This window comes from Strix aluco, chromosome 1, assembly GCF_031877795.1.
Source record: "Strix aluco isolate bStrAlu1 chromosome 1, bStrAlu1.hap1, whole genome shotgun sequence".
In the NCBI taxonomy this organism is placed as follows: Eukaryota; Metazoa; Chordata; class Aves; order Strigiformes; family Strigidae; genus Strix; species Strix aluco.
Window position 1 is genome coordinate 91,514,777 of NC_133931.1, and position 23,642 is coordinate 91,538,418.

The window sequence follows — 23,642 nt, forward strand, 5'->3', positions numbered from 1 at the left end:
TCAGCATTTGTGTTATCATAGTTAGAAACTACAGTGAAGGATGAGAGTAATTTTGTGATATTAGTCATATGATAGAGAGTCCCCGCTACAGAAGTCTCCTTACTAGGTTAGAAATAGCACTGATAATAAAACATGATTTTTATTCTCACCTGTGATGAATATGATTTATAGAAATCTGGACTTAAAATGGAAGCAGTGTCATGTGTACATGCTTGACTTAATCATCCTGGATGCATGTGTTGTGTCCAAAATAGATGTAGAGATGTAACATGCCTCATTGGCTTGTATATTCAAATATTTCTTCTTGGTGTAGCCATTTAGAATATTTAAAATGTGATTGTGGAAACAGAATTTTAAACCAGTCTGATGAAACTGTGGAGCTAAATCTGTGCAGAAAAACTGTAATTACCTGTTGTATCACTTACTACAATGAAGCATGCAACAGCAACAAAGAGAGGGAATCTCAAGGTACTACATTGTGTAATAAAATTTCTTTATATGTGAGGACAAATATATTTAGCATTGAGAACATTCAATAGTTTAAAATAAACACAATCTCATTAGAAAAGAAGCTTGTGTGTGAATGTTAATGGTGTTAGTTTCCATAATTATGTATGCTAAATATATGCATGTAGTGAAATGCAATTTAAACCATTATTCTCAGTTCCAGTCATGGGAATCAACTTTTTAATTAACTTAAGAATGTAAACCCAGCTGATGGTATCAATTTTAACATTGGCCAGTAAGAAACTTTACTGCACCAAAACTCATGTTATGCCATAGTCCTTCTAACAGTACTTTTATCTCTACTGGACAGGTAAAAATTCAGGTCACTAAACATTTCAGCTTTTCATAGTATATTGATGTGCTTTATTGTCTGGCATCGTTAGCTCATCTCAGATTACTTTGTAATAATTAATCTTCAGTAACTGATAAAAATGAACTGATCATCTAGTGCGCTATCTCCCAGGTAGAGGGTTAAAACTAACGTACACCAGCACACTCCGTATATGTCTGCCTTTCTACCACAAGAGTTGGAGCCTGTTATACTATCACTAAGCTGATATACCGGCTTATTCCTTTAAGGAAACTGCCAATACTTAGTTGTCTTAGAAATGGCATGTTTGATGGGGATGATACGTTAATTGTAACTTTAACAAAATTAATTTAAGATGTTTAAGTTAAGTGAAATGGTAATTAGCTAATCTCTAGGAATAAGCTTTGTAACATACACTTGTAGGAGGTTGATTTTTTTTTTTTTTTAATTGATATGAGTAGTTCCCAATATATCCTATGTAAACATGCAGTTAAACATTGAAAGGAAGATGTTAGCTGGTAACACCACCCTCCTGCCACCTCCCCCCAAAAAAGAAAAAGTTTCAAAAGCATTGATGGTATAGGGCTGGTTGAGCTGATTTTTAAATAAACTTTTTTACATGTAAAGATATGTTCATGCTTGTAAAGGAATAAAATTCTGTTTAATTCTTAGACAGCATGGCAGGAAAAGTGAAAAGCCCATCAGCTGCATAAGGATTTTTATATAGAGTATTGAAGAATGTTATGTGCCCCCAAGAAAATCTCCAGGCCCTGAAAGCTATACGGTGCTGCTGCTTACCAGGTCACAACCAGAACTTGTCTATTCCTGACTACAGTAGACTATGGGGAAGAAATGTTAAAGTAGCAAGTACTTTAACCTACCTTTCTTCCTTTTCAGTTCAATTTAATGATACTCCTTACAGTACAATTGTAGTAGCCTTCTGCTTCTCCTCTTCATTTTCTGTTTGCTAACACTCATTTCTGTCTCCTTCAGGCCTTCCCCAAGTGTTTCCTTCCACCTAAGTGCCTTTCAGAAATGTGTGGTTCTTCTGCCTTAGTTTGCTCTCATTACTACTTGATGTTTCAATAACGTGGATGTGGAAGGCACTGTCACTGGCTTTTATCAGCGCTTGTTACTTCTTGGAGTAAAGATGCAATCTGACTTCCTTTTATTGTCTTTTCACTTATAGTGGTTATATGGTTGTATTTATGTGTCTTTCGGTCTAAATAAGCTCTTGGGTAATGCTCAGATTTCCATGATCTGCAATGAAGGGGTTGTGGTCAGGCCAGGGAAGTGCTTTGTAGAGAACAAGGCTCCACCTGCCCCCTGCAGTTTGCTGTAGTAAAATAGCATCTGAGAGAGAGGGGTTGTGTGAGTCAGTAAGTACCACACGGTGATTCTCAGAGTGGCTAGGTAAGTAGATACATTTTCAAACTGTAATTTTGGCATGTACAGTAAGGTGTTTTTCTTTCAGCTGTACACATTGAGAAGATAACCTTGAAAGGAGTACCAAGAAAAAGGGCTGACAAACATTTGGAGTACACATTCAAAGTAAGTGAATAACTGCCAGAATATTAAAGTAATTGTCTTCGTTATATCTGTGTATTGTAGATATATATGGTTTGTTTCAAATACCTGCTCAGAAGGGAATTTTGAATTACATTAGGGTCTTCAGAGTGTCTTGGAATTATCCTATAATTCTCGTGGATTTTGTATGCAGATAAGGTGTTCTGTGTAATTGTGGGCATAAGCTGGGAAGGTGTAAAACACCAGCCATAGAGCTGGGTGTGTGACATCACTTCAGGGAACTTGGCTTTTGCTGATTTGGGGTAAGCATTACAAAGAATTCTAAAACTAGTTGATTGTTTGCTCAAGTGGCATAGGAGCACAGTTCTTGTGTCTGCAGCTATATATTGCTTAGAGTCATATGATTGTCTTGGATCTCTTCCATGAATGTTTACCATAAGAGGATGGCTCCTGTGGTTTTTGACATAGCTGAGGGTTGGTATGTTTGTTTGGGGGTTTATTTGTTTGTTAAGGTAGAAACAAACAAGCTAAAAAAAGTCAACAAACTTGAAGGCCTAACCTAGTATAGTCTTCATGTATAATAGTAGCCAGAGGCAACATGTAAACCAATTATGTGTGTGAATTTTAAACAAAACTGAAACAGTGTTTCTTACTACTTTGGATGAGAAGCTCTGGGTATTGAGGTCTGGTATTAAAGGCTGTAGGTGTTAAATAGTAGCTAAGACTGTTGGTGGTGATGTTCTAATTGAATCAAAGTAGTAATTTTCTTAGCAAGGACTGACTAACATTATGTGTTGTTTGGCCAATCAATGTGAGTCTGGTAGTATACCAGATTTGAAGAGTTAAATTTTACCCTTTTTCTTCAAACAAAAGAATGTTTTAGATCAAATATTATAACTGGCCATTTGACATGGATCATGGGAGTTCTTTGAAGAGGCAAACTTAAAAAAAATGCCATTTTGAGCTGAAAACTGATGTGTTGATCCCAAAGTTTGATACTGTATTCTCTAAATGGATGTGAATTACAGTTTTGTCTGTTCTGGCATTTCTAGAAGCTTAAAATTAGAGTTAAATGGAGATGTATACTATTTCTGGTTTTGGAGTAAAGTAGTGGCAACAGATGCTTTGTTGTTGATCTTGTCTGAAGGTGTCATTTGCAAAAAAAGTTCTGCAGTCTTCTTTTGCTAAGGACTAATGTGGAATGTAGCTTTCAAAGTCTTAAAGGTTAACTTGCCCAAGTATTTCAACCCTGTCATAGATCTTTTGTCCGAACAGTCTGTGAACTGAGTACTAGGTAAAATGCAATAGTAGATAGGAGAGATTTGTACAGAATGCCCATATGGATTATTAATATTTGAAGTCACAAAATGCTTTGAAAATTCAGCACGTAGATGGATTTGACAGTGGTTTCGAATTTCTTTGTTGAAGGGGGAATGTGGAGATATTCTGTGAAGTATTTGAGTAAGCTTGAAACTCCTCCACCTCAGTTCTTTTAGGGAAGAGTTTCCTCTCCTCATATCTGTACAGGTATATACTGTGCTCCTCACAGCAGATCATTTTGTGCTTGTCCAGACCCTGCTTTTTTAAGGTTATAACAGTTACAGTCATGGCTTCCCAACTGAGGACACCAAGAGTAGTTGGCATTTCTGGGGACTAAGTTGAAGGCAGTTGGTGGTTGACATTATCCTATCAACTCTTGGGAATAAATGAATGTTTATAGTTGTCATGTCCACTCCCATTACACAGAATCTTCCCATGCATGTAATGGGAATCTGAAGCCCAGAAGTGGGCTTAAAGCCAGGCGGCACTCATCTAACCAAGCTTACTTCTTTTTTTCTCAAAATATGCATGTGAAGGTGCTGTTTTACTACTTGCATGTTGTGTCAGAACAATAAGCTACTGAAATTTTATACAAGCATATACCAAAATGCTGTCTGATTCTGTAGTAACTTCTTTAGTAACTTGCAGTACTTTTTATGAATTGTACCCTACAACAACTTCTATATAACCGTGTATGATTCAAACCCGAGGCAGATAAAATTATTTTATAGGTAATATAAGCAGATTTTTTTTTTTTCTTTTTCGTTTTGACTTATGATAATGGCAGCGAGAGCTCAATCCAGTGTATCTGACCTAAAGTCCTTTTCTCTGGTACCCAGTTAATGATGTCTGTTTGATACAAGTCCTGTAATTACAGAGCCTTCTGCCTGGCTTCTTTCTGAGTCAGTAAGTCAGTAATCTTCAGGGTTCATTGCATTCACCTGAATTTGTTCATACTCTCTTTAGCCACAAATAACATGAAGGTGATCTTAAAAGGTTCGCTGAAAATTAGTATTGTATTTGAAAAAGTACACCATTATCCCTGTTTTGCCTAGTATTTACTTATCTGCAAGTGTAACTCTTATACTGAGATTGTCAGATTGATGGAAATGTTAAGATCAGCTAACTGGTACGATATTTGGAAAAAAATACTTTCCTTGTTCTCTTTTCTTTCCTTACTAGGTAACCTGGTCCGATCTTTCGGTAACATGTGTAACAAAAACACACCAGGAGCTTCAGGAATTCCTACTAAAAGTATGTATTGAAATACAAAAGTAGTGTTTATACGTCAGGTTTATAACTTCACAAGCAGTCTAGAAGAGCTGTGATTTCTGGGATGTAATTGCAGATAAAAACCCGTGCTACCAGATTTTTGTACTTTGTAATTGTATTAGCAGTTTAAATCATGTATATTGTGGTGGAGCAGCTTGACAGATTGAGAAGCTCAGCAGAGTGCTTGAGGACTTTCCTGGGAGGAGATCATTTGTCTCATCTGAAATTGCTCTTATAGTTTTAATTGAACTACTGTAAAACTACCAGATGAGTTTTTAATATTCGCCACAGAGTTAATGTATAGGTACAAGCACTGCTCGTTTGCTTATTGGTGTCCCTGTTAGAATGACCTGAAAGGGTATCATTTGTTGGTTTTTATTAATGACGCAGAGCCATGAGCATAACAGTTCTTAATTTTACTGTTGTATTCTTCAGTAGAACAAAGGCAGGGGTATATTCATTGTTGCAGAGAGTTAAATTTGAGGAAAACCTAGCAGCTATTTCTGCGTGTCTGTGTTTAAAAAAAGTAAAAGTTCTCCAAGTTGTTCTTCCCAGTGCCCCAAGCAGAGAATGCATTTGTGCGCATAGGCCACATGTAGAGTGTGATGACCTCAAACTGTGTGTTTCATTGCCAGTGTCTAATATTTTGAGTTCCACCTGTTCTGGGAAATTCTATATTTAAACTCCTCACTGGTCAGGGCACTATAATGGAAGATCTGGTTTGGGCATGTTTTGATGGCATCTGGTGTTCTTAACTGCAGTGTTATTTGCAAGTGGAAAGCCAGTTACTGTACAAAGGTCATTGTCTTGTTCACTGTTTCAGTTATCAACATTATGTTTTCCAGTGTTGTAGAAACGAAGCAGTGAGTATTCACTGCTGCTTTAATCTAGTTGGAATATCTAGTTCCCAGAGTTCCCAGAGCTTGATTTGTGAGGATTTGAATTATGGATGGCATGACAGGTTGTGGATGGGGTGTCCCACAACATAGGGTACATGCATCTGCTCTTTAAGAGTACCTTAAAAGCAGGACTGTCATACAGGATCCTGTGCAGCTCTGGGATGAGTGTTCAACTGCATGCCTCCTGTTCTTCTACCTGTAAAGTAAAGATGAACACTGTTTTCTGAAGTGGACCCTAGTACCTACTTGCTGCCAGGAGGAGGAGAAGCCAAGAAAACAGACAGGATACAAAAAGTTGCAGACCTGTCCAGTTTGACTGATGGCAGCTCTTCAGATGTGGAGTGTTCCATGTGCTGGCTTGACTTCTCCAGCAGAGTCTAGGTATATAGAAGATGGCAGGCCAAGAAGGAGACAATCACAGGCTGCTACAAGCTTTCTGAGGTGTTCTGTGGAGAATGTGCACAGCTGAAAAATATATTTGGTTCGTGTTGGTTTGATAGCCATAAGTAGAGAAGAAAGAGAGAATTAAATAAATAAAGCAGCATAAAACTTCTACAGTTCTTTTTAAAGCAAGGTAGAATTACAAATGCTGTCCAGTTCATACGCACTTGCATTTTGGCTTTTTGTTATTCCCAGTCTGCATGGCATTGTTAAGTACTACACTCAATTTCCTAGGGACAGAAAAGATAGGGTGATAGGAGTAAGATAACTGTAAAAACTCTTTCAGAAGCATCGTTGGGAAAAACTAAGGTAGTAAATGGGTAGAGCACCTTCTCTTAGGTGGTAAGCATAAAAAGTTTTTTGCATGTAGGAAATTGCCCATATATCTGGAAGGACTAATAAGCTTGTAAGTAACTTAAGATAAGCACTTAATCTTGGGTTTGTATAACTGAATGTTTAACTACAGAAGGAATTTAATTCCTTTTAATGAAAGTTTTAAAGAAAAAAAGTTGTGGCTGTTTCCAGAGACAGATTTAAATACAAAACACCAGGACATGAGGTTTGCTCATCCCCACGCTTCTGCAGTAGCTTTTTGATACCTTTTGGTTAATACTGACTAATTCTTCAGTCAGAGTTCATCAGTAGCTCATATTAAAGCTGAAGGGGTCAGTTAAGAACAGCTGTTTTGAGCACTTCTTTCTGGTTTTATATCTAACACACTTCAGGTGCTATAGCACTGTACTAATCTAATACTAACAGCACCTGTCTGTCTGGATTCCAGAAGTTCCTTTTATGTATGTTACCAAGCAATTATCTAACATTAGACATAGTGTCTCTCTATTAGTAGCACTTCATTCAGTGTAGGAATTAGTTAGTGCTTTGCTGTTGCACCACTAGCAGGATGTAATGTCCAGCTGGCACTCTGGATTGAGTGTATTCCAGACATGCAAGAGGAAGTGTAAATTACTTAGTGCTGTTGATCATAGCTGATGGCAGATGTTAACCAGATTAGCAGTAGCTTTTAACTAGGAAAAAGCATTTTTGTTATGGCAGTTTGCTTTTAATTGCCCCAAAATTAAAGGACTTTTTTTTTTTTTTTTTTGTTAATATAAAGTAACAATTTTGAGCAGCTTTAATGTACTTAAGTACATTATTTTGGAAGTTGTATATGTGAAAAAAAATCTTTGTTCTAGGGAATACTTTTCATTTAAAATAGATACTGTTCAGTAGCAAGAATTTTTGCCTTCTGAACTAGAACATCAGAAGACCTCACTTTGTAATACTGGCATTGAGAACAGTTACAATGAATTTTCATAAGAAGTTTCAGTGTTAATAGCAACTGGAGAAGGACTTGATAGTGATTAATCTCAATATTGCCCACTGATGTCTAGCACCTTATAGAACTGAAACAGTCTCCTTTCTACCCCTGTTTCTTTAAAATAATTGAATCTAGCTAAGTGATGACAGTAAATACAGTGATTCAGTCCTCCCCAGTATTTTTTTTAATGTTCTTTTCAGATCTACTTTTCTGTGTGTGAAAGATTTAAATAAATAAATAAAGGCAGGCTGTAAATTACTGTGGAAAAGAACAGTGTTGATAAAGTTCTGAATGTAGTTCTTTCAAATAGAGCTTTCAACCATCTTACACCTGGATTCGATGTGAGGATTTACAGCAAAGTGTGTCTCTAGCAAAACTAAATTATGATGATTTGTTGTACCTTTGGTTTGTAAATTACCTTACTCAAACTAGAACAATAGAGTTTCTTGTTGATACCCAAAGGTGTAAAGACTGATGGTGAACAAATACAGTCTTTAGAATGTCAGCTACTCATTTTTCACATTAACCTTTTTCTCAGCTCCCAAAGGAACTGTCTTCTGAAGCATTTGACAAGACTATCTTAAGAGCACTAAATCAGGGTTTTCAGAAGAGGGAAGAACGAAGGCATGCTGATCTTGAGCCCATAATAAGGTAAATATTTTAGCAAATAACCTGAAATGCATCACCTGAAAAGTGATTGAAGTCAAACTAGATGGCTTTTAGGGACAGTGGAAATTCTGCTGCCTAAACACAATTTGTAAAGAAAATGGGAAGGCAGTGATGAAATAGATACTCTTGACTCTTTTTCTTTTTTTCTTTAAATTGAGACTCTTACTAAACTTTAATGGCTTACTTCTTTAGAAGTAATCATACAATTATGAAAGTATTTGTCCTGAGCAGCATTGTATAGCAATGATTGGCCCTTCTGTGAGGGTCTTACCTCCATTATACAAGGGTATATTTAGAAATACTAGAAACAGTAACTCAGAGCACATATTTTCTAATTTTATAATAGGATAGAGTGAGAGACAGAACAGAATTTGGAAGGAATAAACAGTAGTAGTGAAGCATGTATATACAATTAAATGTAGCTCACATTTGTAAGAAAATGGCCCATACCTCATAACCAACTGTTTAGTGATGGGAATGTTTGCTGAGATGTGAGACGTGTTGGTCAAATCGTATAACTCAGAACAGCAATATGAATTTGGGTGTGCATCCCTGTTCTTTTTGTTTGATACAGGTATCTTGTTATGTTTGTTCTTTTCTGTTAGGGTTGTTCAACCTTGTTCAAAACAAATTATTCATCAGGTTGGGCAGTGTCTCTTGAGTTAGGGTGCTTGTTGGAAGAATCAGACACTGCTTTTCAAGCTCCTGCTCAGAATGTATTGCAGGTCCAAGCATATCAGACCTTTGGGATTTGCTTTAATAGCTTAGCTAGGGAAGATATGGACCTGCTGTGTGCCAAAATTTTATTTTATTTTGATCTGTAATATTATTTGTCTTTATTGGCTTGATTGTCAAGCCAAAAACTTAAACTGTGCAAACAGTTTTGGCTAATAAAGATTCTGGTTTTAGATGAACAAACTTGTTTAATAGAAGTTGACTGAAGAGAATGTATTGTGATACAGGAAGGTTGTGAAGCCTCACAGCACAGTAATTACAAACCCAAGAGATTCAGTTTGAGGATAACTTTCAAACATATCCAACCGTGTTATAGTATGGAACTGTCATTACAATTTGCAAGTTATGTTGTGACTATACTAGAATGCTACATGAATAATCTTGTGATAATATCATTACTGTATACAAATTTCATTTTCTTACAGTGTCAGTTTAGCATAAATATATACTTATTTGGGGGTATTAAGTATGTGCCCAATTACCAAAAATGGCTCTCCCCACCCCTCTTCCAAAAAACTGGAAGTGTGTGGTGCTTCCTGGTGAGCAGTAACTAAAAACTTGGTGTGAGATGTAAAAACCCATTCATTCTTGGCCTATTTTCTTGGCTGAAGCTAATACAATTTGTCACTGACCTCTTGGGAACAGACTCAGACCAGTGAGGAGCAATATTGAGACTCCTACCCTTTGCTCTTGGAGATGATTATGAAACTCAAATACTAACCTTATAGGTGAATTCAACTTTGCATTTAACCAAATGAGTGTATTTAAAGAAAGGATGCATTGTTCTGGGAAATTAAATGTGTTCTCAGTTAAAAAAAAAGTTAAAATTACGGTCCAGTGCTTTTTGACTCCGTCCAAACTCCTCTTTGATAAAATGTTGCAGGTGGCTAAAGTGTCTGAATTGGGATGGCTCAAAAGCAGGTACCTTTTAAATTATAAAAAATTCATCATACCAATTTGTTGTACTGGCTGTACTCTGACCTTATACTAGCACTGAACAACAAAGCTTGAAAGTAGCATTCAACATGCAGTTTGAAGTGTTTGTACTTCTTAAGAACTGCCTCCTTTGCTCTTAAATGGTACTGTAATAAGTTTTTGTATTCTTCCTATGGAATATTACTTACAGTTTAACAAACTCTCACTTAAATTTCAGGCAGCTATTTTCAAATACATCGCAAGCTTTTCTGCAGAATCAGAGAGTATACAACTTCTTCCAATCAATTTCATCAGAATCTTTGCACACTCACAGTAAGAAATATCCTAATACTGTTTTATATAACAAAAAGTCTATAAAAAGCTATTCTTCCTATCGTGCCTAATTACAGTTTTATAATTATGTGTTCATGTTATATTGTATTCCACTGGTTGTATTTGAACTCCCTGCCAATGAATAGTTGCTTCAGCAGATACTCATGCTTTTGACAGTGGGAACATGCTATGTAGCATCAGTTCGTATTCTTTTCTTTCTTTCTTCTCCTCTGTACCATCACACTATTAAAATAGGTAGTTATGAATTGAATATGTGCAACAGTTCGGGACTTTTTCCTTTTAAGAAATCTTAAACTTGGGAACAAAATGCTTGAGCTGACCCAAAAAATAACATCTGGTTTTTATTTGGTTTCTATTGTAGATGAAGCGTTTGTCTTGATGTTTGAACTAAGATTCGTTTTGAGTGCATTCGTTTTGTGATGGCCCAGATTTCAGAACACATAGAATCTTGTTCAGAGCATCTGCATTGCAGAGATTTCCTTGGTTGGGCCTCTTACCTACTTGGTATTAGAAATTGTTTGTGTGACCTGAGCTTAGCTTCTCTGTATGGATGCCTTAGGATGTGGTCTTTGTTTCTGTTGAATCTTTTCTTCTTTCAGTGCATGTTATCCACCATAACAGTTAAAGCGCTGACTGTGAGGCCACTGCCTCAGAAGTTGCAGATGATCTTAGTAAGGAATTGAATAAGTTGTTTTCAAACAGACTGCTCGTATGTGCTTGGAAGAAAATAGAGGAAAGATGTCTGACTTTCACTTGATGTGTGTGATCTGTGGCAAATTATTTCTTTCCATGATGAGATAGAGGCATTGTGATTAGGGTAGAAGCTGTAGGTCATTTTGTGACTTTTTTTTTTTAGTAACACTTAGGACATTCTTACATGGCAATTTCATGAAAATGTTAAGCTAAGGAGATCCGGGATGGTTGTGAAACTGACTGGAATTTTTACTGCTGTGAAAATTCTGACAACTCTGAAAGGCTGCATGGGGAGGAGAGAGTTTCCAAATCCAGAAAGATTGATGTTGATGATAGGCACACTGCACAGGGTATGCATATGTTAGTCTGTAGACTACATATAGGTGGGAAAGACTTGCAAAAGCATTCTTGTACGTGATTATAATTTGAAATGGTCTGAAAAAGAATCAGTGCCTGGTTCCATCTCGATAGACTTGACTGGGAGGTAGATCAGAAGGGTAGAATGGACAGGTCAATTCTACAGGAAGTCTTACAGGTTATAATGTGATCATAAATGGGAGGTAACTTTAATAATAAATAATTGGGTACATGAAAGTGTATGAGGATTTCTCAGATCTAGAATGCATGACAGATAGGGTGAGGAACTTCATTGTTTAGCAGAGAGGAGGTAAAACTCCAATGGAAGATGACTTAAGTCTTCAAATACCGAAGAGTCATAATGTAAAGAGGATGATCTGTTCTCTCTGATGGATAAGACAGAAAGCACTGAGCTTAACTTGCTATGAGGAAGATTAGGACTGGGGACAGGCAAGAATCTGGTGATTACCAGACAGGTCCAAAGCAGTAAGGCAAGTCTGAGGTCAGGGCAGAAAAACAAGTCAGTAGGTCAGGGTTATTAAGAACAGGATCAGTGAGGTATGTGGCCAGGCACAGGCATGGCTGCAGTGCACCCCAGACAAGGGCCTGAGCTCAAATGTGGCTCTGAAGCCAAAGGATGGGGGCTCTGGGTGAGGCTTCTGCCAGTTCTTTTCCCAACAGTCTCACCCAAAATTGCAAAACTGCACTGTGTCAGATTGGACCTTGAGCACAGTCAGGTGCAGCCCTTGGGAGGGCAGGGGAAGAGGCTGCAAAGCCCTTTGGTGTGTTTCAGGGCCCTGACATTGAGTTAGATATTAAGGAAAATTTGGTGAAGACAAATAGTGTGATGAATTTAAGCACAGTTGTTTTTTGAGAAGGGGGACTGGATGATTTGTCTGGAGTAGCTCACATTTCATGTTTCCTATGGTGCGGGCTAATAGATGCTGTACTAAGACAAAAGCACTCACCATATTCATTGCCCAAATCACGACAAATTAAGTGGCTCATGAAGTTTTTTTATTATTGGTGGCCTCTGTGTATGTCTAAATTTCCTGTTTGGGATTCCTGGAATCCTACTAATACTTGCAATTGCAAGTTAGCCTGTGGTGGCATATTTCGAATGTGTTGATAGTGTTGGGTGAGGGGGAGGAAGCATATCTTTAAAAAAAAAAATCTCATCATAGTTCTCAAATCGTATGTACAGAATTAACTGGCAGACAAAGGATTCGTGGTTTAAATTGGTCTTCAGTTTCTTCTTAGAGTTCAGGATAAAAATATCTTTTCATGGAAATACAAAAATACTCACTCTTTCTGAAGGATATGGTTTTAGTAAAACCTATGTGGAAATAAATTCTATGTTCAGTGAAGGGTCTTTATACCTTAAATAATGTTTGGGATCTCACACTGAATAATACGTTCAGTAAGAGTAATTATGCCACCATGGTTCCATTAAGGAGGAAATCAATTAGCTCCCTCCTGGTTCATACCATCAGTTATTTTAGACACTTTTTCAGGTTGAAATAGACACTTGATTCCAAAAGACATTATTAGAGCATGATCTCTGGGGACTTAGTGCCTTCAATGCAGATGATATTCAGAATGATCTTTCTATCAGTGTTTCAAGATCTTCAGCAACAGCTTTCAGATGCTTTTACCTGCACTAACTTGGAACTTTTGGAGAGGGAAAGAGTAGACTCCTAGATTCATTATCAAACTAAGTCCTTTTTCAGAGCATGATAGTGGTATTTTTGCAACAAAACTGTTAATATTATTGCCACTCCTTTTTCTGTCCCATCTGGCATAAAAAGGCAAAAATTGTGCGTGAAGACTGTGTTAAGGGCACTAGAAGACTTTAGCTCAAATTAGCTCTCTTTGGCAGGTGAATGATTTGACAATGGAGGAGTATAACGTGTAGAAGAATTCTAGTAACTGTTGTTGGTCTCCTCCCATTTCCTGCTGTAACACAAAATGATTATAAAAAAAAAAATCTGAAGTGCAGGATAATAGGGGTATTTCTAACACTATAATCACAATCCCAACCTTTTGAAATTGCACCATAATTTTGAAATTGTGTTGTACACTCTTTTCTTCAAAATAAAAGTATCTCTGTAGAGCCTTTACGGATGAAGGAGATGATGTTCAAATTATTGCCATGTGCAAACCAGTAAGTTCAGTCTTCCATTTCCCTAGCTTCCAGTTTAGTGCAAGCATTCAGGAACTGTCTAGTTGTTCAAGATCTATAAAGTTACTACGTGAACTTTATTCTCTGCAGGTAACTTACAACCCTCTTTGAAGACGGTTAAGGCACCAGAACACTTCAAGGAGGACAGTTCAGAAGCTTCAAGTCAGGAGGAAGGTAGTTGTGTACTCAAAGGTGGTTCTTCTCTGAGAAATTTTACCACACTCAGTTCTGGAAATCATACAGTTGACTGATTTCTTCATTGGTACAAAGCTGAGAGATTTGAATGAAGTCTGCTATGTAAATGAAGAACTTTCAGCAGTTTTCTTAGTTTGCTATATAATTCAAGGAGTGGAAGTGTTCATGGGCAGCTCAGAGGCAGAAGTTCAGAGCTGTGTTGAGCAACAATTTACTTGAGCCAAGATTGTTTGTAGCTTGTGATGTTTTTACCTATTCTTCAGTCAGCAGGGTTTGAAGTTGGGTGCAGCATTTCAAGAGTTGCGGACTGTTCTGCATTAAATGTGCCAAATTTGTCTAGCTTTTAGTTTTACACAGAAAGGATGTCCAAATTTTCCTCTTCTTACTCTTAACGTGTGCTGCTTTTATACTCTGGACTGTTAATAAGGACTGTTGGGACTGTAGTGAGTATTGATTACAGTCTGAAAGCTGGTGTTTTCCAAATACCTCAAAACCAGTTCATATGTGAAAGCAGCAGCCCAGTGACTGGTCAGTCATTTCATTCTGAAAGGAATGGCAAGCCAGTTTTGCATTGTTTTCGGTAGTGAATAAGTATAAGCTTCTGGTAGGTGGAAAGGATGAGAAATGGGACTGACAGGTAAACATGGAGCACTGAACACTTACACTAGTTTTCACAGAATGACACCACTCTTATCCTGTTACACATTAATAACTAACAAGAAGCTTGCAGTTGGTCTTATGTGCAATCAGTAATCCACATATGCAGCTGAGACAGTTCTTTCTTATTTAAAAGAATCATTACCATATTTTTCTTTAGAGTTCAGAACACACCAAGTAAACTTACAGTATATTTGGAAATTGTTCAAATAGTGGTTTATATACTGTCTTTAAAAGAAAAATATCTGTTCACCTGATGAAACTACAGATGCATCTCAGAACACCTTTGTGCTGTTTTAGTCAAGTGCTACCAGAAGTTTAAAAACAGTGATTTAAATTTTTTTTTTTTTTTTAAATCACAGTTTAGACTTATGTATAACAGTTCAGGCAAAATGATAGCTACCAAGAAGGCTAAGATCATCAACAGCTGGATTTAAGAGAAGTTGCTTTTGTTAAAATTTAATGTTTGCCTTAGACCGTGTCTCTAAAGTTCTTATTTCTTGTTTGAGGCAGTATCTCTCTTTATGTCAAATGTAATTTGTAAAGCTTTACTTGCATAGTGAATTTTGAGGTTCAGAATGCAATACTTCTGTGTAAGACTTGTCTTCACTCACTGTTTAGAATGTGTGACATAATTTTGAGGTGAATTTTAGCAGTTCAGAAAAAATCACAAAATTCTGTATTTTTCTGACTGAATCCTTTCTTCTCTCTCCATCCTTTCATACTGGGTGATACTCAGTCATACATTTAGTCCTTATGATTAAATATAGAGGTGAGCAAACATAAATGGTTTTTATAGTTCCTATTTTTCTGTTTGATTCTTCTGTGAAATGGAAGGTAAAGAGTCTTGATTGTACTGTCTGTACAAACTGATCTGCCCTCTCTGCAACACCTGTTAATTTCAGCACAGTAAATTAAGCCTAGCCTATTTAACAGAGATGTCTTCTGCTAAGTGTCTGGTAGTGATGGAAAAATGAATTTGTGGGATTGATCTAAAAGAGGAAATAGGAATTGCTATTGAAATTACGCTCTGTTTATTTTTTTCCAGATGTAATGCAACACACAGCAGTTCACAAGAAACATAATGGAAAGAGTCCTGTTGCCAAGTAGGTACTAGGATGTAATGTGACCATGTTACATTTCTGAACTTCATTTGTTAGCGCTTTGAGAGTACGTGTTTCCTTCTAGATTAAAGCTTGTTTGTGGGGTTTTTGTTTGGCTGGGTTGGGGTGTTCTTGTTTTATTTTTTCTTGTTTGGGGGGGCATTATTAATCTGTATGAGAAAAATATTTCAGAAGATCCTGTTTCTAAATCTGTAGATCTCAGTCATTTGGAACTCTCTTCTTCCTCAAATTTTGTGACTCTTCACTACTTGAGTTGATGTTTTGATTTGTGTTTATAAGCTGAGTAACATAAATTTGTATTGCATGCATTCTTCCCATGTGCGCACACACCCATGCATATACTGAAAATTTCCAGTGCTGTTGATTTTAAGCTTTTCTTCAGTAGCTTCAAAGATGACCTTATAGGAGACGGTAGTCCATTCTTTCCCTTGCTTAGTAGCAAAAGCATGCTGGTTTACGTCCATTGTAAGTGGAAGCACTTCTTAACCATATTAAAGTAGTTTAAATATGCTTTCAGATATATGAATTATGTAATGTGAATTCACCCATTAATGTATTTTGACCAGAAACTTTGGATATGTTTGCACATAGTTGTGCAATACTTCAACTATATTAAGAGAAAAATTGGATACAAAATTTATTGTGGTTTACAGTTTTGTTCTGTGTCGTTTTATGTGTAAAATGTATTTATCTTGGGGGTGGGGAGGAGAATTACCTGGCATTGCAATAATTAGAATATAAACATAGCACGAAACAATGTTAGTTAAGGTTCACAGATCTTTAACAGACAAGATCCTTGTGAAATTACCAATTGGACAACTTAGTTGTTTGTTTCTGTTTTGCTTTTTAACCCTCCTACTTATTCTCAACTTGCATTTCTTCAAGAAGAGAATGTCATCTTGACAAAATCTCTGATTATACCAGTGGATATACAGCCTACTATGAAGTCATAAGGGAAGGATCCAAACTTATTAGCATATAGTTGTTAATTAAAAATACTGTCTTTTCCTTATTCATTGTATAATAAAGTACTCTAAAGTTGACTGGGTTTAGGATCTATCTTTCAGGTAAGAAAGACAGGGACAGACCTTTCCACAAACTTCTGTGATAGAAACTCCTTTTGCTAGCTTTTTTTTTCTGTTTATTTAAGAGGGGAAAATGTGTTTACTACTTGACTCCTAGAGGTCTGTTAGTCCTCTCCTGTTCACGTTGTGTCTGTTTTAAAATCTGTGCCTGCTATTTATGGGTTCTAAAGAAATGGCACTGAACGAAACTTTTCTCTTGTAAATATGTATAAAACTGTCTAGAGCCAAGAGCAGTTCATCTCAAATAAATAGCATTGGTACATTTCAGGAAAATTTGGGCATTATATCTGTCTACCTTTTGTTTTTATTCAGTATGGCAGCCTTACTCTTGAAAAGGTCCAAAAATTTACTGTTAGGAATGAGATCAGACATATGAAATAAAAAATTAAATAGTATCACATGTATACATGAAATGACTGCAAATTTGACAGCAGATTAACTTAACTCCATTCAGCAGATGTTTCTGAAATGACCTTGCTTATATCTCTGCAGTCAGGGGCTCATGTCTGTATTTTGGGACGTTAAACTATTTTTTTTAATATGGTATTGTACATCTTTTAAGACGTTTGAACACTTACTTCCAGAGGTATTTGGTAAGTAGCTGCTGGAACTTCAGCATGTCTTGTGCTTTGGAGTGAGGTAGATATCTGCCGTAATGGGAACTGAGTAATGTTTCATATTGCAGTAACCTTCATGGAACAGCCTGCCAACAGCCCTGAATTAAAAGGCACTTTCAATTATCAGCATAAGTATTTTTATAAGAATTTAAAAGTGCTAACTCTTTTTGCATCCTGTCAGTAGTAGGGCATGGTTTTGTACAATAGATGAAAAACTTAGAGGTCCATGTGCCCTACTGACTTTGTCAGAACCCTGACTGTTTTTCCAGCAGTCTTTGTTGACTAGTGCTCTCAGACCTAGTTAAATACTGTTTCTGACCAGTTGCTGTTAAGAGAAGCTTCTGTGAAGGGCGTTCTAAGGTCCAAAGTAAATGCCAAATGCAACTCCCTTTTCCCAGCACTCCAAACTAGCAATCCTGAAGGTAAAAATACAAAGCAAGACAACTACTTTGAAATTCAAACACACACAGCTGCAGTGTGATCTGTAAGTAGCCATGCACTCCTTTTCTTAAATGTCTCATGAATTCCGAAATAGAGATTACAAAGCAATTCCAGCTTTGTCATTAACAATAAAGAAGAAAGAAGATTAATTCAGAAAACATTTCTATCTGGAAAATTTCCCCATGTCTGGTATGAAAAAAGCAAACAAAAAGACTTTGTGTGCAGAAATATCTATGGAAACTTTTCTCTCAAGTACTGTTTTGTACAAATTCTGTTGTTCTGAATTTTGCATCAAATTATAGTAGACAAATGAGAAAGGAACTCCAGTTATGTCCAGATCATTAATATAACTTCAGAGCACAAGAACTCCTGTAATTTTTCAATCTCTTGAGAATTTCTAGGGTTTTCTGAAAGCAAAATACCACGGTTTCCCAACATGTTGCTAATGTGTATGTTGGTAAGAAAAGCCTGCAAGTTTGTTCGTATCGGCATAACTTTTGTTTTTTCTTTTCAGCAGCACTAGCAGTGCGAAATGTTCTTCACTGGATAGCCTTAACATACAGCACTCTGAGCAAAATGGGGTAATGGACTGGAGAAGAAAAAGCTGTATTGTCCAGCAGCACCCAGAGCACTGTACAAACCTACTTGACCAGGTGTGTTGCTGTTTTTTCTTTAAAGCAATATTCTGAGACACTTGAGAAGACTGTCCACTACACATAATTAGATTTAGCTTTAAAAGATGAAGAGCCCTGCTAAAATTGTACAAATAAGTGTTGAAGTTCAAGTTGCTACTCACTTATCTTGATTAGAAAAACCTTCATAATTACTTACCACTGTCTCATAAAGTTGCATATTTTGTTTATGAATTTGTAAATAAAATTTCCAAGTAGGATATAAGTAATCAGAAAAGTCTGATGTTCATTTCTAGTCAGACACTTCCCTGTTGTCATAAAGTATTGTCATCAGAGAGAATTTCAGAATGCCTGGGGAATTTCTGTGTTACTGCAAGGAACAAACTAGAAGCTGTATTAGTAACTAAACCACATTAGTGCTACAGTAGGGACAACAGGTTAAACATATTCTTTCTGCCTTACCTGCATTGTTTAAGAAACTTAAGTATTAATCTTTGTGGAAAAAAGTTAACAGCTAGATGCATATACACTTTTTGTGAGATTTGTGTTTCTTCAGTGGTCAATTTTGGTGTGAGTGTAGTTGAGAAGAATAATTATTTATAAATAAAATCATCTGCTGAAATTGGGGGAAGGTAGGTGGTTCACTACTTACATCTGGAAAACCTTGAATGTTAGAGTTGCTTAATATTACTCTTGCTCTACATGCAGAATTTGGCTATTGATTATTATGTGAAGAATAGCAAGCCAAACAAAACCAGTTTCCTTATTTTACAAAGCAGGGTAATGAATTGAGATTTGCTTCTAAAGATGAAATGGTAGACTGCATCAAAGCTTGAAATACTGCAAACTTGAGGCAAGAAAAAAGTAATATACTAAAGCAGAGGAAAAGCTACTTCTATTTAAAGGATGTCCAAATACAATGTAATTGGACAGAGGTATATCTGAGTTTTCATAAGTTCTACTCCTTTGACAATTATGAGATAATACTAGCAGCTAGTAATAGTATACTTAAAGAATTATGCAGATGCTAAGTTTTTTCTTATGTGCTTCTATGTTGTATTCTAGAGTTTAGTTTAGCAGCAACCTCCAGTTTAAGGCTGGGTACCTGCTTTGTCACAATGTAAAAATAATTTGCCACATGTACTTCCCACCCCCCAACCATCAAATAACTCCACTTAAATCATTAAATTCTGTAGTGCCGTAAGACTTGTGATTATCCTTTTTAGCGGGAATGTGATGAAACACATTTGTTTTTATCCTCAAGAGGAAAGACAGCATGCAAACAATAATTTGATTTTTGTCTTTGGAATATTTACCAGTAGTAATTTGCTGAGTGTTTTGCTGATAATGGCATAAACAGAAGACAAGATGCATTATTCTAAAGGCCTGAATGCACTGTACAAGCAGTTGTTTGTATGGTCGAAGTGCCTGTGAGTGCAGTAGTCTTGGACTCACCAACCTGTCACTCTAGAAGGGATTTTTTTGTTGGCTTTCGTGATACAAATTCTGTTGTTGAACTGGTGTCTTTGTATTTTCTGTCTAGCATACACCGGAAAAACGAAGTCTGTCTACAGTAAGCAAGAAGAAAGGAAAGCCACAGCTGGAAAAGTAGGTTTCCGATGTAACCAGTAAATCCAGAAACAAAGTGTAATGTACTCACTCTGATAAACAGAGTCTACAATCAATTAGGTGCTTTGTTTTGCTATTGTGGAACAAGAGCTGGCATAGTGTGAAGACAGTCTACATAAAAGTCCTTATTTTATCTTCTGAAGTAACTTGAAAAGTAGAATGTAACTGTATGCATTAATTTCTCAAAATATCAGTAGTTCTTTAGCAAAAAGATGAAGGAGCAGAAGTAGGTTCTTAACCAATACCAAAATGCCTTTTTTCCCCCTTATATTTATTCGAAAGTTAAAAGGTGTAAAGCTGTCCAGAAAACACTGAAAAGTCAAGTAAGGATTGACAGCAACCTTTAACATTATGCAGTGGGTGGTAACTCGCTGAGATGTTTTACCAAAGGTAATTTGCACATCAGAGGGCTTCAGAACTTCCTGTGGGCTACACAATCCTGCACTGTGAGGAAGTGAAAACATTTCCACCTTTACCTGATACTCCGCCTACTTCCAAGTTGACTTTCTGTCATTTTGTTACTCTGTAGCCAGATGCTTTTATGCTAGTCTGATGTAGGACTGCATTACACACATCAGCTTTCAAAGACTACTTTAGTTATCAGCTGTACTGTTTCTTTTTTTGTGTGTTTTCTTTTTTAGATCTTTATTCATAGTGTTTAGTAACACTGCTTGCAGTTTAGTTCCTGGTATATTGCACTAACAGCCTTTACTTATTTGTTTATTATCTTCATTTGTTGTTATATCTATTAAATATACATTTCTGGCATGGAGCCACTGCCTTTGCAGTGGCATTTTGTGTTCGTTTGTGGTTAGTTATTTGTGCCCATGCATTTGGAAGGAAACCCATGAAAATTATTTACACAGGGAGAAAGCAAAGAAAACTGACTGCCGCTTGAATAACAGGACTAATGGAGTTAGAGTTGCAGCATCACAGCACATCCGTACAGGGACAGCAAAAGGTAAGATGTTTTTTCCCAATCTGTTTGTAAGAAACAGAATTTCCAGCTTTGCTGATTTATTTATTGTTCTGCTGTAAAGGGGAAATCACAAGTGTGAAATTGTTTTGGTGCAAGTCAGCATGTAGGCTGTCTAGTCAGTGCTTTGACTCGCTGTAGAGAACATGGTAGACGCAGTCTTCTGTATGCAATTGCTTAGAGTATGTCTCTTTTCATGCATAGCTGGAGAAACACTAGTAAAATCTCCGTAAATTGCCTTCTATGGAGCAGTAGTTGCAGAAACAGTCACTGCTGGGCTACTTCTATAGGAAATACAGCAGTCCAATTGTGTGGAGGTCCGCCATCTTGTCTGTAGTGTTTTCTTTGCAGCTCACTAGTTTCATCAGCTGCTGTGGAATGGCCCATGAGGAACCTGTATAAAAACCCTCTGGTGCAAACCACTGATGAACTATAGTGTGTAAACCACATGACTACTGAGCTACAACACAGAACTGTGTATGCTGCCCTAACAGGGTTTTCAAGTTTGGGTAATCCAGCAAAATCTAGTGTCTAGGCCAAGACTTGTGTACATCGGTCAGTTATAAGACAAAATTATATTTGTGTTCCTTTAGTAAATTGAGTCTCCAAGCTTTATTACAAATTTCTGAAGGGCTGTGTTACCCGTTGACTTTGCCATCTTGATGTTTTCTAAGCTCTCAGTATCAGTTGCGGCCTTGCCCCTCTTATACAACAGAAAGTTGAGAAAGAATTTGCCTTTTTCTACACCACCTAATTGGCGTAAGTGTTGAAAGGACTCTTACAAAGTGCCTTGTCTTGCTTTTGCTTCCACTTGGGGTACAGTCTTGATTAAACTTTCATTCTTTCTTCTCACCGCTTTTCACCTTTGAGAGTTCCAGGTAGATCCCATTCTGAATCACTGTCATGTGTTTTATGGGCAGTTTTCATTACCTTCTACAAACAGTATTTGACTAAAACTTTAAGAATTCACAGTTCTCAAACTTAGCAAAACCAGGACAACTTTAGAAAGCTATAGCTAAGGGCTGTACAAGCAGAAAATATACTCTACAGGACAGCTTTGCTGCATACATTTCTGATTGACTGCTCTTGTCAGGCAAAGCGCACTGAACTTTTATGAACTGACGATAATTTTAAGAGGTGGTGCAATTTTGTGTGATGTAGTGCAAAGTTAAATAGGGAATGCTTTGGCATAGGAGTTCTGTCCTCTCATTACCCATGACTGTACAGATGTGAAACTGCCTGCCTGACACCGTTGGCTAGTTCAGGTCACTTCAGGAAGAAACTGCAGCCCACAGGGGCTGGAAGCAATTAAGTCCTGCTCAAAGATGAGCTTTCTACCTGTGTGTTTGTGTACAAACATCAAAATGTCTTTTGAGATACGCTGTTGGAGACACAGTCCAAAGAAAAAAATCACGTTGCAGTCTGAGTGTCTATCTAGCTTTATATATCCAGGCTTGATTTGAAATACTCTGTTTTGAGTCAGTAAGTCTTAACTGCGTCGTGTTTTCTTCCATTTTTTCCTCCCTAGTTTTAGCTTTTCTGAGGTATAGGTTAGTTGCACTTGCGACTTTGAAGACTTGATACTTTGTGAATAGCACTTTAGACTCTTGCTTTCAGTGTTGTGAGGTTGTCACTGCTGCTACACATTGGATATTCAAAACACCTGTTAAAATAATTTGACCAATTACAGGTTTAATCCAGGAAATTATTTCAAGAATTGAAGCACTAAGGCAGCTTTTTGATGACTTACTCCAACCTGTTAAAGTTGCAGTAGCAATAATTAATTAATAATTTAGAAATAAAATATTTATTAGAATTAATAAAATAAATAATAGTTCTCTAACTTTTGTCCTGGTGTCAACTGAGGTTTTGGGGGTTGGGGCTTCCTTGAAGCTCATGTGTGGCATACATTCTGAGAGTGGGTCATCTGTTTTGCTCCTTCACCTCTGAGGCTGAACTTGAGAGCCAGAGCATCCTAGATACCTACTTGATTTCACTAATAGGAGCTGAACCCACCCTGAAAGCTGGTTTCCAGCAAATGAGTTTCCCATGATCTCATTCAGAATTTAGAAAACAATTGTACACTTTTTTAGTTCACCTCTTTAAACAGGTTTTGTTGACATAGTTTGCTTAAAGCCTTTCTGTAAGAGGTAATTGTAAAAAGGTGTATTTTTTTGATGTTGCCAGCTGAGTTAGCTTTCTGCCTTTGCTGGTATGAGCAAGGAGTATTGCATCTCTTTGAATGAAAATGTTTGATTGCTACCATTTGGACGAAATGATTATTGTAGTACGGTTTGCTATAAGCATCACAGAATTTATTAGGGATGATCACTCTTCTCACTTCTCTGCATAAATATCAATTTTCATTGTCACCTTCTTTAACACCAAGGATTCAGTGATCACAAATTTAGGGACAAGACTAGTCCTGAACACTGGGAGTGGAAATGCTAGGAATATGGGGGACAGATGCAATTAAGTAGGAACCAACAAAAATCTGAACTAGCGTGAGATGTGAGCAAACGAAAATAACCTCACTTCCATATACTGAGATTAAAAATAAAAATGCCAATTTTTATTTTTAGATCTGAATTTGGATGCTGGATCTGGTCATGATACATGTGGAGAAACATCATCTGAAAGTTACAGTTCTCCTTCTAGTCCACGACATGACGGGAGGGAAAGCTTTGATAGCGAAGAAGAAAAAGACAGAGGTTGTATTTATGGAGAGTGTGCATGAACGACTTTATTCCTAGACTAATCTCTTTCTTATATTAGTTTTAATTAGTT

The 23,642-nt window shown here is 36.9% G+C and overlaps 1 protein-coding gene across 4 annotated transcripts in view; it reads left to right on the plus strand.

Annotated features, from left to right (window-relative positions):
* ZCCHC2 (zinc finger CCHC-type containing 2) overlaps nt 1-23,642 on the plus strand; it is a 44,844-nt gene that overhangs the window by 16,046 nt on the left and 5,156 nt on the right. The window contains exons 3-12 of one of the 4 annotated variants that reach the window (XM_074826826.1): nt 2,292-2,368; nt 4,847-4,918; nt 8,133-8,245; nt 10,152-10,246; nt 13,590-13,673; nt 15,400-15,457; nt 18,133-18,271; nt 19,794-19,858; nt 20,746-20,840; nt 23,438-23,566. In XM_074826826.1, the coding sequence (XP_074682927.1) occupies nt 2,292-2,368; nt 4,847-4,918; nt 8,133-8,245; nt 10,152-10,246; nt 13,590-13,673; nt 15,400-15,457; nt 18,133-18,271; nt 19,794-19,858; nt 20,746-20,840; nt 23,438-23,566 (927 nt within the window). The remainder of the gene's footprint in view (nt 1-2,291; nt 2,369-4,846; nt 4,919-8,132; nt 8,246-10,151; nt 10,247-13,589; nt 13,674-15,399; nt 15,458-18,132; nt 18,272-19,793; nt 19,859-20,745; nt 20,841-23,437; nt 23,567-23,642) is intronic. The other 3 variants (XM_074826835.1, XM_074826846.1, XM_074826857.1) reach the window with 3 other exon arrangements.